Raw genomic sequence first — 13,219 nt, 5'->3', positions numbered from 1 at the left:
GATCCGGAAGCAGAGCAGGAGAAGAGGGGGTTGTAAGAGGATGAACCCTTCCAAGGCAGGCCTTCAATGACCCACCTCCTCCAGCCACACTTGATCTACCTACAGTTGCCACCCAGTTAGACCCTTCAAACTAGAATGGACCGATGAGGTCACAGCTCTCACAGTCCATACACTTTACCTCTGAACATTCCTGCATTAACACAGGAGCTTTTGGAGGACACTTCATATCCAAACCATAACAGCAGGTCACTAAATAAAGGCCAGGTTTGATTTCTAATGTGTATTCCAGCCATGGGTGCTTCTGGCCCACACGGATCTATAACACACCAGCTGCTTGGACTCTCCCGATTTTAGCACACTTCTTTGAAAGGCACAAGAAACATCCACTTTGGCACCTTTTTCATAATATGGATTTTTCTGGGTAAAAGATTTGCAACTGAACTATCAATTTAGGGTGGGCCTGAGACTTCTGAAGCCTTTATCCCTACAGAGCTATGAAACTCATGTTTTAATGACAGAGTGCTCCTCTATGTGACAAGATACTTCACTTTGATCACAATGATCATACATGGCTAGACCAGGAAGCTTCAGTCACCTAGGATGCCAGATATGCCTCACCACGCCTGGAAACTGGTAGACTGACATGGTCATAGCAAGACCCCCCAAATAGTTGGAATATGGCTTAAGGGGAGTCTACCCATACCCAATTATTAAGGGTTTTAGTCAGGTTTTTATCACTGTGACTAAATACCCAACAAGAACAAAGTAGAGAAGGATGAGTTTATTTTGGCTCCTGGTTTCCATAGCCAACCTCATACCTCTGAGCCTGAAGTGAGGCAGAACATCATGGCAGAAGGGCATGGTGGAGGAAGGAGCTCAGCACATGGCAACAAGGGAGCGGAAAGGGCTCTGCTTATTAGGGACAAAATAAATGCCTCCAGGAACCTACTTCCTCTAGCTACATCCTACCTGCCTATAGTTACTATCCAGTTAATCCATATCAGCATAATCCACTGATTAGGTTAAAGCTCTCATAATTAATTTCCCTCTGAACTTTCTTGCATTGTCTCACACATGAGCTTTAGGGGGCACCTCATAGACTTCTTCCACATAATTCACTAATTAGGGCCTCGATCCAAGTTAAAATTCCTTGGACTCACTCTATATGTCCATTTATTTATTTCATTTATTACTTCTACACAGAACAGATGCATCCTTCACTTACTAGTACTCTTTAAATAATCATTACTATTTTTGTGTGACCTCCTTGTTTTTGTCCAGCCAGCAAGGCAAGTTGCATGGTGGTCAAAGATACAGATACTTTGGAATCTAATATATCCAGCAATGAACTTGCAAGGTAATGCCTTAGTTAGTATTTTATCTTGTCTATGCATGGAGCAATCATTTCCTTCCCAATGTTGTGGTCGAAATTATATTAGACACGTTACATTGTGTATGCATCTATTAAATGAACAGCAAAAGGATCATCTGAATTATTTAAATCTGCTTTTCTTTTTATTGTCTGGCTAACAGAATTGAATATACGTACCTTAAATGCCTATATGACACGGCTCCTATTTGTAAGCACTAGCTGCCCAAAGCAGCCTTGCAATCAGACTAGGGAAGCAACCCAAGTGTCCCAGGATGAAGGGAAAAACAACACATAGTATATCATGGAATACTGTTCAGCCAAAGAAAAGGGGGAAGGAAATTATGACATGTGCTACACATGCATGAACCTTGAGTATATGATGCTAAGTGAAGTAAGCCAGTTATAAAAGGATATAGAAGTGTCTAGAATAGTCCAACGTGAAGAGACAGAAGGTAGAACTGTGGCTGATAGGTAGCCGGGAGTGAAGGAAAAGGGAGTAATTTTTGTATGATGGGTACAGAGTTTCAGTTTTTCATATTTTGTTGACAGAGGATGGTGATGACCACATAGCAGTGAGAATGTTTCTAATGCCACTACATTGGATACTTTGAAATGATACATTTTATGTTATGTATTTTTACTATAATTGGAAAAAAAACTCATGTAAAAGTAGCTGCTTCCATCAAGTGCTAGTAAGATGACTCAAGTAGCTAGAGGGGTACACGGTATGGTGTCTCTGCTTTCTTTTAGACTTATGTGCTGAAATATATTAATATTTTGGCATTTATTTTCAATATTCACATTACTCTATCAACCAAATTTCTGCTGCAATGAAATTATTAGCTTTGAAGCTTAAAAATTTTACTTGAAAGAGTTAAGTATCTCTTTGATTTTATGAAGAATCCAGAGGCAATAAAATTTGATTATTAAAATGAACTATTTTAAGTTTTCCTCATTAACACCACTCTCAAATAAGGTAAAAATACAGGACTTCACATTTTAATTTTTTTAGTGGCACACTTATCCCCCTAATTGCATTTTCACTCAAAGGTAAAAATGTGTATTACTTTTATAAATAAACATCTATGATCTGCGTTAAGCAGAAAGCTTAAGTCCTTAAATTGAGGAGAAGCTGGAGGAGGGAAAAAACTTAGTAGAAACAATCTATTAGATCCTAGATATCAGGAAAGCCACTAAAAGCAAATAGGTATGAACAGTGACATTAGTGTCTACAGCCAGGAAAGTTGGTGAGGAGACAGATGGAAGAAAAAGCACACACAAAAAAGAAGTGCATTTGAAGAAAATAAAATATAAGTCCTACAAATTCATTTTTAACATATTCCAGTAAAATCTGGAAAACCCTTTCTTGAAGATCCAGATGGTAAATATTTTCCTCCCTGTGGATCACATGCCTTCTGTGGCAAATTCCCAAGTCCGATGAGTGTGGGTGGATGGGCTCCAATAAAATTTTCTTTATAAAAACAGACACCAGGCCAGATCTGGCCTGAGGGCAATAGTTTACTGACCCTTGGTCTAGAAAAAACAAAATAAATAAAGAAAAGGACAACTGGATATGTAGTGTATTAACACACAGGGATAGAATATCACCAATTCTCATTCTGCCTCTCAATGAATCAAAACCGTTTAAACCCCAGAAATAAAAAATTTAAATGTCTCTTTCCTAGCAAAGTTCTAATTATCTTTCAGAGAAGAGGTAAGTGCATCCATGAGCCAAAAAAAGTTTGTATTGGATCACTCATTCCTACTAAGAATGAGAAAATAAGTTCCCACACCCACATTAAGATACTCGGAAATTTTCTCTTTAACAACAAATATTTCTTAGTACCCAGACATAAACTAGCAAGAGCCAGATTCTTCCTCTTAGCACCCCAAGTTTCTTCACGGCTGACTCTCAAGATTACAGAATACAACCTGGGACAGTAAGTTCAGGACACATCACTTCATTGGAGGTTGGTTACTGGCAAGACTCCTGAGGAATGCATGAACATTTACAGATGGAAAGTGTCTACAAGATGCTAATTCTAATGTGTAAACAAAATGCATGGAAAGAGCACAGTTGTGTAAAAAAGGAAGACACCTCTCTGTCTCACATATGCACATTCTCACTTGTGTGTATGTAAAGAAAAATTTTAGGTTACTTTGCTCACCCCTGAATAGAATTCTGAGTTTTGAACTGCTCATGTTTTACTTTACATTATTGTCTTTTATATTTGTGTGTGTACTACTTTTAGTATTCAGATTTTTACACTGAGATCACTGTTAAAAGGTTTATCACCTTTGTCATTAAGAATCAATTTAAATATCAATATTTTTTTTTAAAAGAATATTGACTCAGGGCTGGATTTATGGCTCAGTGGTAGAGCACTTGCCTAGCACGTGCGAGGCCCTGGGTTCAATCCTCGGTACCACATATAAATAGATAAAATAAAAGTCCATTGACAATTAAAAAAAAAAAATACTAAAAAATAAAAAAAAAATTGACTCAAAGGACTTTTGCCATCCATAAAGATCACTGCATAACAAGAATATACCATTTATATTGATTTAATATTTTTGACACATGATTTTTGAAGGTAAAAATCTCATAGCTGTATACTACCTCAGCTCCTCCCATCCACTTAGGCTCCTCAGGAAACTCAGCACACAAGATGTCTTCTGACTGATCAGTCCCCAGGACATGGTAGCAGAGCTTTTGGTGGAGATTGGTGGATGTCTCTGTGCCTGAGGAGTTAAAAATGTATACTGAAGTGCAGTTGGCAATTTTAAGAAAATCAGTTTCACCTATGTTATACAATGCTAGAAACAATTAAAATGTTAACTGTCTGGTTGCAGGATTGATGAACAAAAGTCAACTGCTTTCAGACACCAGCAATGAACAAGAAGAGTCTGAAATTACAAACACAATACTACTTCCATTAGTACCTAATCAAATGAAAGAAAGAAAGGTATATATCTAACAAAATATGTACAAGATCTGTATGAGGAACACTGTAAAACTTGATGAAAATAAAAGAGTAAATGAAGAATGAGCCCACACTTATGAATAGGAAGAGTCAATAATGTCAAGATGTCATTATTCCTTCCAACTTGACATATAGATTCACTATGATTCCAACCAAAATCTCAGCAAGGTGTTTTGTGGATTTAGACAAACTCATTTTGAAGTTGATATGAACAGGCAAAAAAGACTCAGAATAGCCAACACATTATTAAAGGTAAAGAACAAAGTTGGAGGACTGATACCAATTGACTTCAAGACATGCTATTTAAAGCTACAGTCATCAAGACAATGTGATATCAGTAGAAAGAATAAATACACAGATCAATGGAACAGAAATGAACTCCAGAAAAAGACCCACACAATGGAACCAAGAAAACACAATGGAGAGAACAATCATTTCAACAAAGGCAGCAGAAATGGTGGGGCATCACATGTTGAGAGAGGGAGGTGTAGGAGAGGAAAAGAAAGATCTGGACAAAGACTTTACACCTTTCACAAAAAAATTAAATCACAGACATAAATGTAAAACACACTACACTACTACAATAAAACTCCCAAAAGAAAATAGGAGAAAATCTACACGAACATGGATTTGGTGATAACTTTTTAGATACAACAAAAGCATAATCCATGAGATAAATAATTGATAAACTAGAATTCATTAAAATTGAAAAGTTATGCTTGGCAAAGGATATTATCAAAAGAATGAAAAGACAAGTCAGTGTCTGGGAAAAATGTTTGAAAAACCTATCTGATATAGAACTATTGTTCAAAATACAGAAAGAACTAATACTGAAAAATAAGAAAATAAACAACCTGATCAAATACTGGGACAAAAACCTTAAAGAAGATATACAGATGGCAAAGAAGCATATGAAAATATGCTCCACATAGTACATGATCAGGGAGAGGCAAATTATATCAAAAGAACTATTACACACCTATGAGAACAGCCAAAATCCAGGACGTGGATAACACCAAATAGTGGTGAAGATATAAAGCCACAGGAACTCTCATTCTTGGCTGGTGGGAATACAAAATGGTGCAGCCACTCTTTGGAAGAGTTTGAGAGGTTTCTTATAGAAGTACACGTACACTTACCACATGATGCAACCACGGTGCTCCTTAATATTTAACCAAAGGAACAAATTGTATGTCCACACAAAAACTTACCCACAATTTTTACAGCAATTTTATGCGTAACTGTCAAAACCTGGAATCAACTAAACTATCCTTGTGTAGGTAAATGAATACACTGTGGTACATGTAGAATAGGTGGACCAATAATTTAAAATATTTTTTAAATATTTTTTTAGTTGTAGGTAGAAATACCACCTTTATTTATTTTTTATGTGGTACTGAGGATCAAACCCACAGCCTCATGTATGCTAGGCAAGCACTCTACCACTAAGCCACAACTTCAGTCCCCAGAATCTTTTTATGGTAGTGAAAATACTCTGTATGATACTATAATGCTAAATACATGGCATTATGTCCAAAACCACAGAACACACAATAAGAGCACACCCTAATGTAAGCTAATGTATCATTATCACCATTTAGGTGATAATGCTGTGTCAATATAGATTCATCATTTATAACAAATGTACCACACTGATGGAGAAGGCTATGCGTATATACGGACAGGCAGTAGGTATGGGGGAAATCTGTTTCTTCCTCTAATTTTGCTATGAATTCAAGTTTATTAAAAAAATAAATATCTAGTTGCACATCCACCTAAAAGTAGTACTGCTGATTTTAGAGATAGTTATAAGACTGAACTTTAGTTTTTCATTATGAAAACAAGAAGTTATCAGAGCAATGAAAGAAAAAAGATATAATATAAGAAAATATTTATGGCACTTTGGAGATATTCATAGTTTTCCGGGAACCCTGTTAAGAAGCACAACATGAATTGCTTAATTCACAAGGCCCCATTATAGTCTCAGAGGCTACACAGACCCTCTCAATAAGAGGGCAGAAAAATTACAGCGGGGAGATGATGTTGGCTTTCTTAAGTCAATCTCATTTACTAATTATTATTATTATTTTTGCCACTTAAGGCTGAAGAGAAATAACAACTTTCATGCTTCTCAGAAGTTAACTTAATAACACTGTACTTTAATAAAACTCAGCCAATTGTGCTTTTCTTATTTTTTGTCTCCCAGAGCTTGGAAATAACCAACACTGTCTAACTCTGGAGCACTCTTAACACAGACAGCTAATTCAGTACAGGGCACAGATGTCTTTCTTTAGCCAACATTCTTGAACAAAAAGCCTACTCTTAGCTCCTCTTGTAGGTCATTGGTGAGTTAAGGAAAAGGTCTTACAGTAGTAGCCTCATCAAAAGGCAGCAAAAGCTAAAAGCGGCCAAAGGAGAAGAAAAGCATTGTAACCTTATTCTCAATTCAACTGGATGGGAAAACAGAAAAGAAATCAAGCATATCTAAAGATGACAAAGATACAGCAAGTCACGATAAGGGGATCACATATAGAAGAAAACCCCAGAGCAGCATACTCTGTCCTGTCTTCCCAAATTCTCCAGCAAGTCACTGAGCCCCTGTACCCAACCTCCTAAACTTTAATAGATTGTACAAATCAGCTGTACGACCATGAAGATAAGAAGAGACTACAACATACCATGTGGAAATGTGGGTAGCATAATGTAGATGATGCTGACGGCTTATACCAGTAAGACCCAAGGATGTGTCCTGTCTGGGGAGATTAAGATTGAAGGGGAAAGGGGCTGGGTTGTAGCTCAGTGGTACAGTGCTAGCCTTACATGTTCAAGACACTGAGTTGGATCCTCAGCACCTTATAAAAATAAACAAATAAAATAAAGGTATTGTGAAGGGGAAAGGAGGAATACAATAGGATCTTTGTGCAACCAAAGAAAACAATAAAAGTATGACCAGGAAGGAGGAAAGAGGAAACCAAAATACAATTAACAGGTGACTGTAACTACTGAACAGAGAGATGAGATTACTGCAGCAACAGGTTTTACAATTACTGAGCGTCATCCAATAGAGTGGTGTTGTTAAAAAATCCATCTTCTCCAATAATCCCTGGGAGACATAACACAACTAAGGAGGACCCATACTAGGGGCATGATGGCCCCACATTTCTGAACCTATTTCCTTACCCTTTGAAAAGGGATGGCCCTATGACACTCTGGCTAACAGAATGCAGAGAAATTAGAGTGACCAGTCTAGGCATCAAAAGGCTTGTGCCTTCCAGCTCTCCCTCTTGGAATCCACTCCTGAGTCACCAAGTAAACAAGCCTGGGCCAGTCTACTAGCAGATGAGACCACACAGATCCAAGCTGAGATAGCCCAGTAGTCCCAGGCCAGGCCCCAGACATGTGAGAGCCAAGCCAAGATCAGACAACTGACTTGCAGCTGGCCACACACATGTCAGCCCTTAGCTAAGCCCAGAACTGCCTGGTCAACCCAGGGATCAGAAGAAAAAAAAAAAAAGGCTATTATTCTAAACTAAGAATAAGTTTTGATGTGGTCTATTACATAGCAAAGCCAACTGACACAATGCCCTTTGAGAAAACCTGGCTTTAGCCTAAATAACCTCTAGGTAGAATTTAGCTTCTTTTTCAGTCTTGGGAAGTCACACCTCCTTTTGAGGAAATACGTGCTTCACTGAAGTCTTTACATACCATCACTCTTTCCATCCTGTTGAGGGTATGAGTTGTAGAACATTCCCTTCCCGTCGTGGGTCCAGGCCATACAGCTGAACTTGACTCTTTCAAGCACATCAGGAAGTTCTTTGGCACCTTCGACTTTCATGAACTTGATCGTTACCCAGTCTGAGCCACTGGCACTCAGACCATAGGCAAAATATTCACCATCTTCACTGAAGGCATAACCTATGGGACACAGAACCAATCAGATGGTGAAATGGGACACAACTCCTAGCCTTGCGTGCTATCCTCCATGCTGACCAACAAAGCTGTTTGCCATTAACACAGAAGCAGAAAATGGCAGCAGAATAATCAGGAAGGCTAATAGTGAGCAACCCTAGGGTTCGGCCCAGGTCTTACAGGAATCACTCTTATGACCCTGGACAAGGTCCCTAACCTCTCTAGGTCTTAGTTTCTTCACTGGTAAAAGGAAGCATAGGATTACATGTCCAGAAAGTTGCTTCCATTTTGAAATTTTTATAATTTGATAGGCAGTTCAGTTAAAAGCAGAGCTCATCTGAGACTTCTAGCATATTTTATTCATATGCTAAAGGGAATAAGGGGAAAAGAAAACTGCTTTTAGAGTAATGACTGAATTATGACACAAACCACATAATAGAATTAAATTGTAGCTATTAAGTCATTTTTGGGACAGACTCCAGACTATTTGAAATCCCTCTTCACAACCTCATTTTCAGAGCATTACTGGCACCCAAAGATTGATGGCCACACTATCTGACATCATAGGCCCAGGTAAGTAGAGCTTGAGGATTTGCAATAAATGCTCATTACATACACATTTCAAAAGTGACCAAAAAGCAACACAGTTGTGTCATGTCCAGTCTTTAGGACCCGAAGACAGAACATTCTTACCACTGTGGAATGTTTCTGAACAAATATTTACATGTTTTATGTCATCTTTTACAATTATGAGGTATGTACAGCATTTGATACCACATCTACTAATACAAACTCCAACACCAGAGATTTCCTCTTAGGAATTTTGCTAAACTTTACTGTGGATTGAAAACTGTAAGAAGCTCAACTATTACCAGAGGTTTTCTACTCTTCTGCACAGAATTTTAATAGGAGATTAGTTTAAAATTTCATGAAACCTACTTATTAATACTTGTGAGTCCTATATAGCATCCAGGCTCATATATATGTAAATGCAAAATAAGAGTCTGAAAGGTAATGAGAGAGAAGAAAGATATTCACCTTTTATTGTACAGAACAGAACACTGTAGTGTTTGGATTATTTCTACATAGTTAGAAAATGTTCAGGAAAAATTTTCAAAAAACATTTTGATTTAAAATATATTTCTAAAAAAATCATGTACTAAAAAAAAAGGCTTGACATGTTTATTCATAGTGTCATTTCCCTATAATACCACTCTGAGAAAACTCATCAACTGAGGCCAGGTCTTGTTCCTAATTCACCTTCTCACCCATCAGGGCCTTGTATGCAGCAAATATTCCATAAAGAAGCCACTGGAATGCATCAACAGGACAAGAGGCAAGCCTCTGTTATAATAATGAAGTCCTTACTCATCATATATAGATTGTAAGATATATCTTGGTGAAAACTAAACAATTCCTATACAAAATACATTATGGCAACACAACCAGTATACGGAATTCATTAAAACTACAGACTTAGATTTATGGAACACTTTTTATCAAGGTGCTGGTGTCTTTCAATACTGATTCAATAAAGATCCATTATTTACATACTCAAAATTATTCTGGGGAAGGAACACAGCACTACGGAGAAACCCAGTCACTGTTCTCAATTCTAGAGAGCCAAACTTGTAACTCTGCTTTATCCACAGAACAGATGGAACTCTAGGGGAAATGCTGAGCCAGCTTAGACACCTGTATTGTTAGAGAACAGGGCATCAAGCAATCCAATTTCTACAAGGCTGTTTGTACTTATTTTTTTTTTACTTTTAATTCTAACATACTGGAGGTTAACTAGGCTTTAAATCTCTGATTATTCCCCCCGCCCCCAAGGAAACCGATTTGGTAATATTCTTTTCTGATTTCCTTTTATAATTGGAACATTCTTTATACAGCTTAAATTTCTTATAAAAGAGGATGTAAGTTTCTCTAATCACTGATAGGCCTAAGGGATGTTATAGGAAATAATATTGATACTTCAAGATCCCAGAAGCTAATTTGGGTCCAGTGGAAATTATTATTCTCCAGTTCCGCTTCATGCCACCAGAGTGAGAAAGATGAATGTGACTATTCATGTGTTCTAAATATATTGTTCAAAAGTTAGCTTTCCTAATATTGTGTGTGCATCTGCTCTACAATATGGTTCGGACCCTGCCTGGCATTTCAGAGGTGAAGGCACGGCACTAACTTCAGATCTGTGAGTAAAACTTAGGCCCTCCTGAGGGTCTGGTGTACCACTCACCTCGGAGAGCCACTGTTCCATCGTCAGACAGTATGTTGGGGTCAAGAAACACTCTGGCCTCACCCTCTAAAGAATCTTGCACGTATAATACTCGTTGGTTCTGCAAACCTGTATTATAAAAATAAAAATACCTAGGGACAGAGATGGTCTTTATTTAGTTTAACTCCATACAATAAAATGCCCCAGCTAAACACATAAGCAAAGAAATAAAACTTCAAACAAAACCCCAAACATAGAAAGGTACAACTTTAATTGGCCTCGACAGGGACATGAAGGCCCCAAGTGTGAAAAGGCCTACCAATTCCCTATACCTAGAACTTATGACCTGAACTGCATTCTGTATGCAAATAATTTATTGTAATTCTGCACATTAGCTATATAGAGACAAACACTGATTTGCTAAAATTAAAACTAATATTCAAGATAAAATAGTAACTTTTTCTTTTAATTGAAGAAGCAAGCAGATTTTCTAAAATAAAATTCTAGTTTGCTTCCCTGGCTAGCCTGCTAAGGTATGGGGCCAGTGCACTTGTTTGATAAAGGGCAAAACTGCATATATTTCAGGATTTGTGGGACATACATATTATGAAAGCAGCTGTGGCCAATACAGAAATAAATGGGCATGGCTGTGTTCCAATTAGACTTTATCAAAAAAAAACAGGTGGCAGGCAGGGTCTGGCATGCAGGCTCTACTTTAGAGATCTCTGCAAGTGGGGGAAGGGCCTAAGAAATCCTAAAGCAAATATGTAATGGTGGCTTCAAAGAGATTTAAAAAAAGAACAAGAGAATACATTTAAGTAGGTGTTAAAAGAGAGGAACAAGAGGGCTGAACTCAGAGACTCCACTTCCTGACCCATTTCATCATTCTTAGAAGGATAAATGCAAATAATAAAATGTTCTCAAGTAGCAGTATAAGCCAAAGATAATTAATTTTAGAGGCAAACACATCTCTATTGTTTATGAATCATCCTATCTTATCAACTACTAGCCACAGGACAACAATGATTTCCTATAATCTAGTTCTTTATAGGACATATCTCTACTAAACTTTAAACTTCTTAACCATTACTTTACGAATTTGGATCAAACCTAAAAGAATAAAAATACACTACTCATATATTCAAGCACAGAATTAATTCCCATTATAATCAAATTATAAGCTGTTTAGAACTTGTATTTTAAAATTTAAGAAAGCATTCAACTGAAAAATAGAAAATGAAATGAAAGCAATCCCACATACCGCTTTCCTTTCTTGAAGTGGCAACTATACTTGGGATAGTCGTACAGTTCAGTCATTCTCTCTTTGTATAAACCTCTGATGGGACACTGCTCGAGAAAGGGCACAGTGATCTTGTTCTGGGCCTCCACGAAGGCCTGTGGAGAAACCAAAATGGACAAAGCTGATCACATGTAAGATTTCCCATGTGGAATGTTATCCATTAATATGTACCAGCAAAATCATGTCTTTCCCTTAATAAAAACTCTTACATGGAACTAACCCAACTAATGCTTACAGAGCAAATCTTAACTCATTCAAAATCACAAAAATCCTATAGAGAAGATTCTTTTATCAGGCCAACTTTACAGATAAGAAAACTGAGGCTCCAAGTGTTCAAAATCTGCCTAACATTAAATAGGCAGGGAGTAGCAGAACCAGCTCCTCAACCTATGCTCTCCACAAACATACTCTGCTTGAAAGTGATCTGTTTACAGTGCCAAAGTTCTTGTTCAACAGGTGTCGCTCCCAGAAGAAATCAAAGAGAAAATGAGATATCCAGACACTACTACACTGATTTTGTTTTTGACTTACTATTCAAGACCTACCACCATATCAACTCCAGAGAACTTTGTTAAAATTTGCAACCAAAGAATATTTTTTAAGAAATGGAAATTGGCATTGAATAAGAATATGGACAATGGTTTATAAGAAGGGTAAGAGATGGCCTGAAGCATTCAGGAGTTCTTGGCAGCAAAGGCAGGGAAAGGGGCTGTTTAAAAAGATCAGTTGTATCCAAGCACACCCTATTTATAACTAAGCAGTTAGAATATTTATGGTACTATAAAAACTTGGCCACACAATAATTCATGTCTGGCTGTTGGTAAGAAATAAGAATAACTGTGTCAGCTCTAAATTCAACAGAAAGTTTCGTCAGACATCTATACATAAGTAAATCATTAGGGAAAAACTTCAGGAAACAATTAAGAATGTATTTATATGGCACAGATTTATTATTACCAGTCCAATTCTGGACACATTATCAAGCTTTCAGGGGCCATCTGAACTCAGAATGTTCTTTTAAGGGCTTTGGGTTCCCCTACCCAAACCACCAACCCTGAGCTAAAGAATCATTTTGTGCTGAGAAGCTATTCTAAATTTCATTAATGTTCACAATGCACTTGAAAAAAGAAAGAATGTAAAGCATGAATATAGTGATTAACAACAATTTTGCAAGAGGACCAATTCAAGAAAAATAAAATTGTTATGGGTTACAATTTTTATCAGGCAGAAAATAAAATTTGTTGAGTTCTACAGAATATATTCTCATCTGTCTATTGTGAAGACTTGGCAAACTGCCTTGGCCTGTTTTCCTAAGGCCCTTGAACTAAAAAAGATTTTAAAGATATTTTTAAAGAACAGGGGGCAGAGGGACCAACAGAGACCCACTGTTACCTTGTGGATTACAATGCGGCCCAGTACATAAAGAGTTTGCT

At 37.3% G+C, this 13,219-nt stretch overlaps 1 protein-coding gene across 1 annotated transcript in view; it reads right to left on the bottom strand.

Annotated features, from left to right (window-relative positions):
• The window catches only part of Prep (prolyl endopeptidase), a 118,102-nt gene that overhangs the window by 79,584 nt on the left and 25,299 nt on the right, over positions 1-13,219 (bottom strand). The window contains exons 3-6 of the mRNA XM_005330129.5: positions 11,748-11,881; positions 10,508-10,638; positions 8,062-8,271; positions 3,993-4,114 (exon numbers count right to left, since the gene is read on the bottom strand). Coding sequence (XP_005330186.2) covers positions 3,993-4,114; positions 8,062-8,271; positions 10,508-10,638; positions 11,748-11,881 — 597 coding nt within the window. The remainder of the gene's footprint in view (positions 1-3,992; positions 4,115-8,061; positions 8,272-10,507; positions 10,639-11,747; positions 11,882-13,219) is intronic.

This window comes from Ictidomys tridecemlineatus, chromosome 8 (assembly GCF_052094955.1).
Source record: "Ictidomys tridecemlineatus isolate mIctTri1 chromosome 8, mIctTri1.hap1, whole genome shotgun sequence".
NCBI classification, from domain to species: Eukaryota; Metazoa; Chordata; class Mammalia; order Rodentia; family Sciuridae; genus Ictidomys; species Ictidomys tridecemlineatus.
This window is presented reverse-complemented; position numbering and strand designations above follow the sequence as displayed.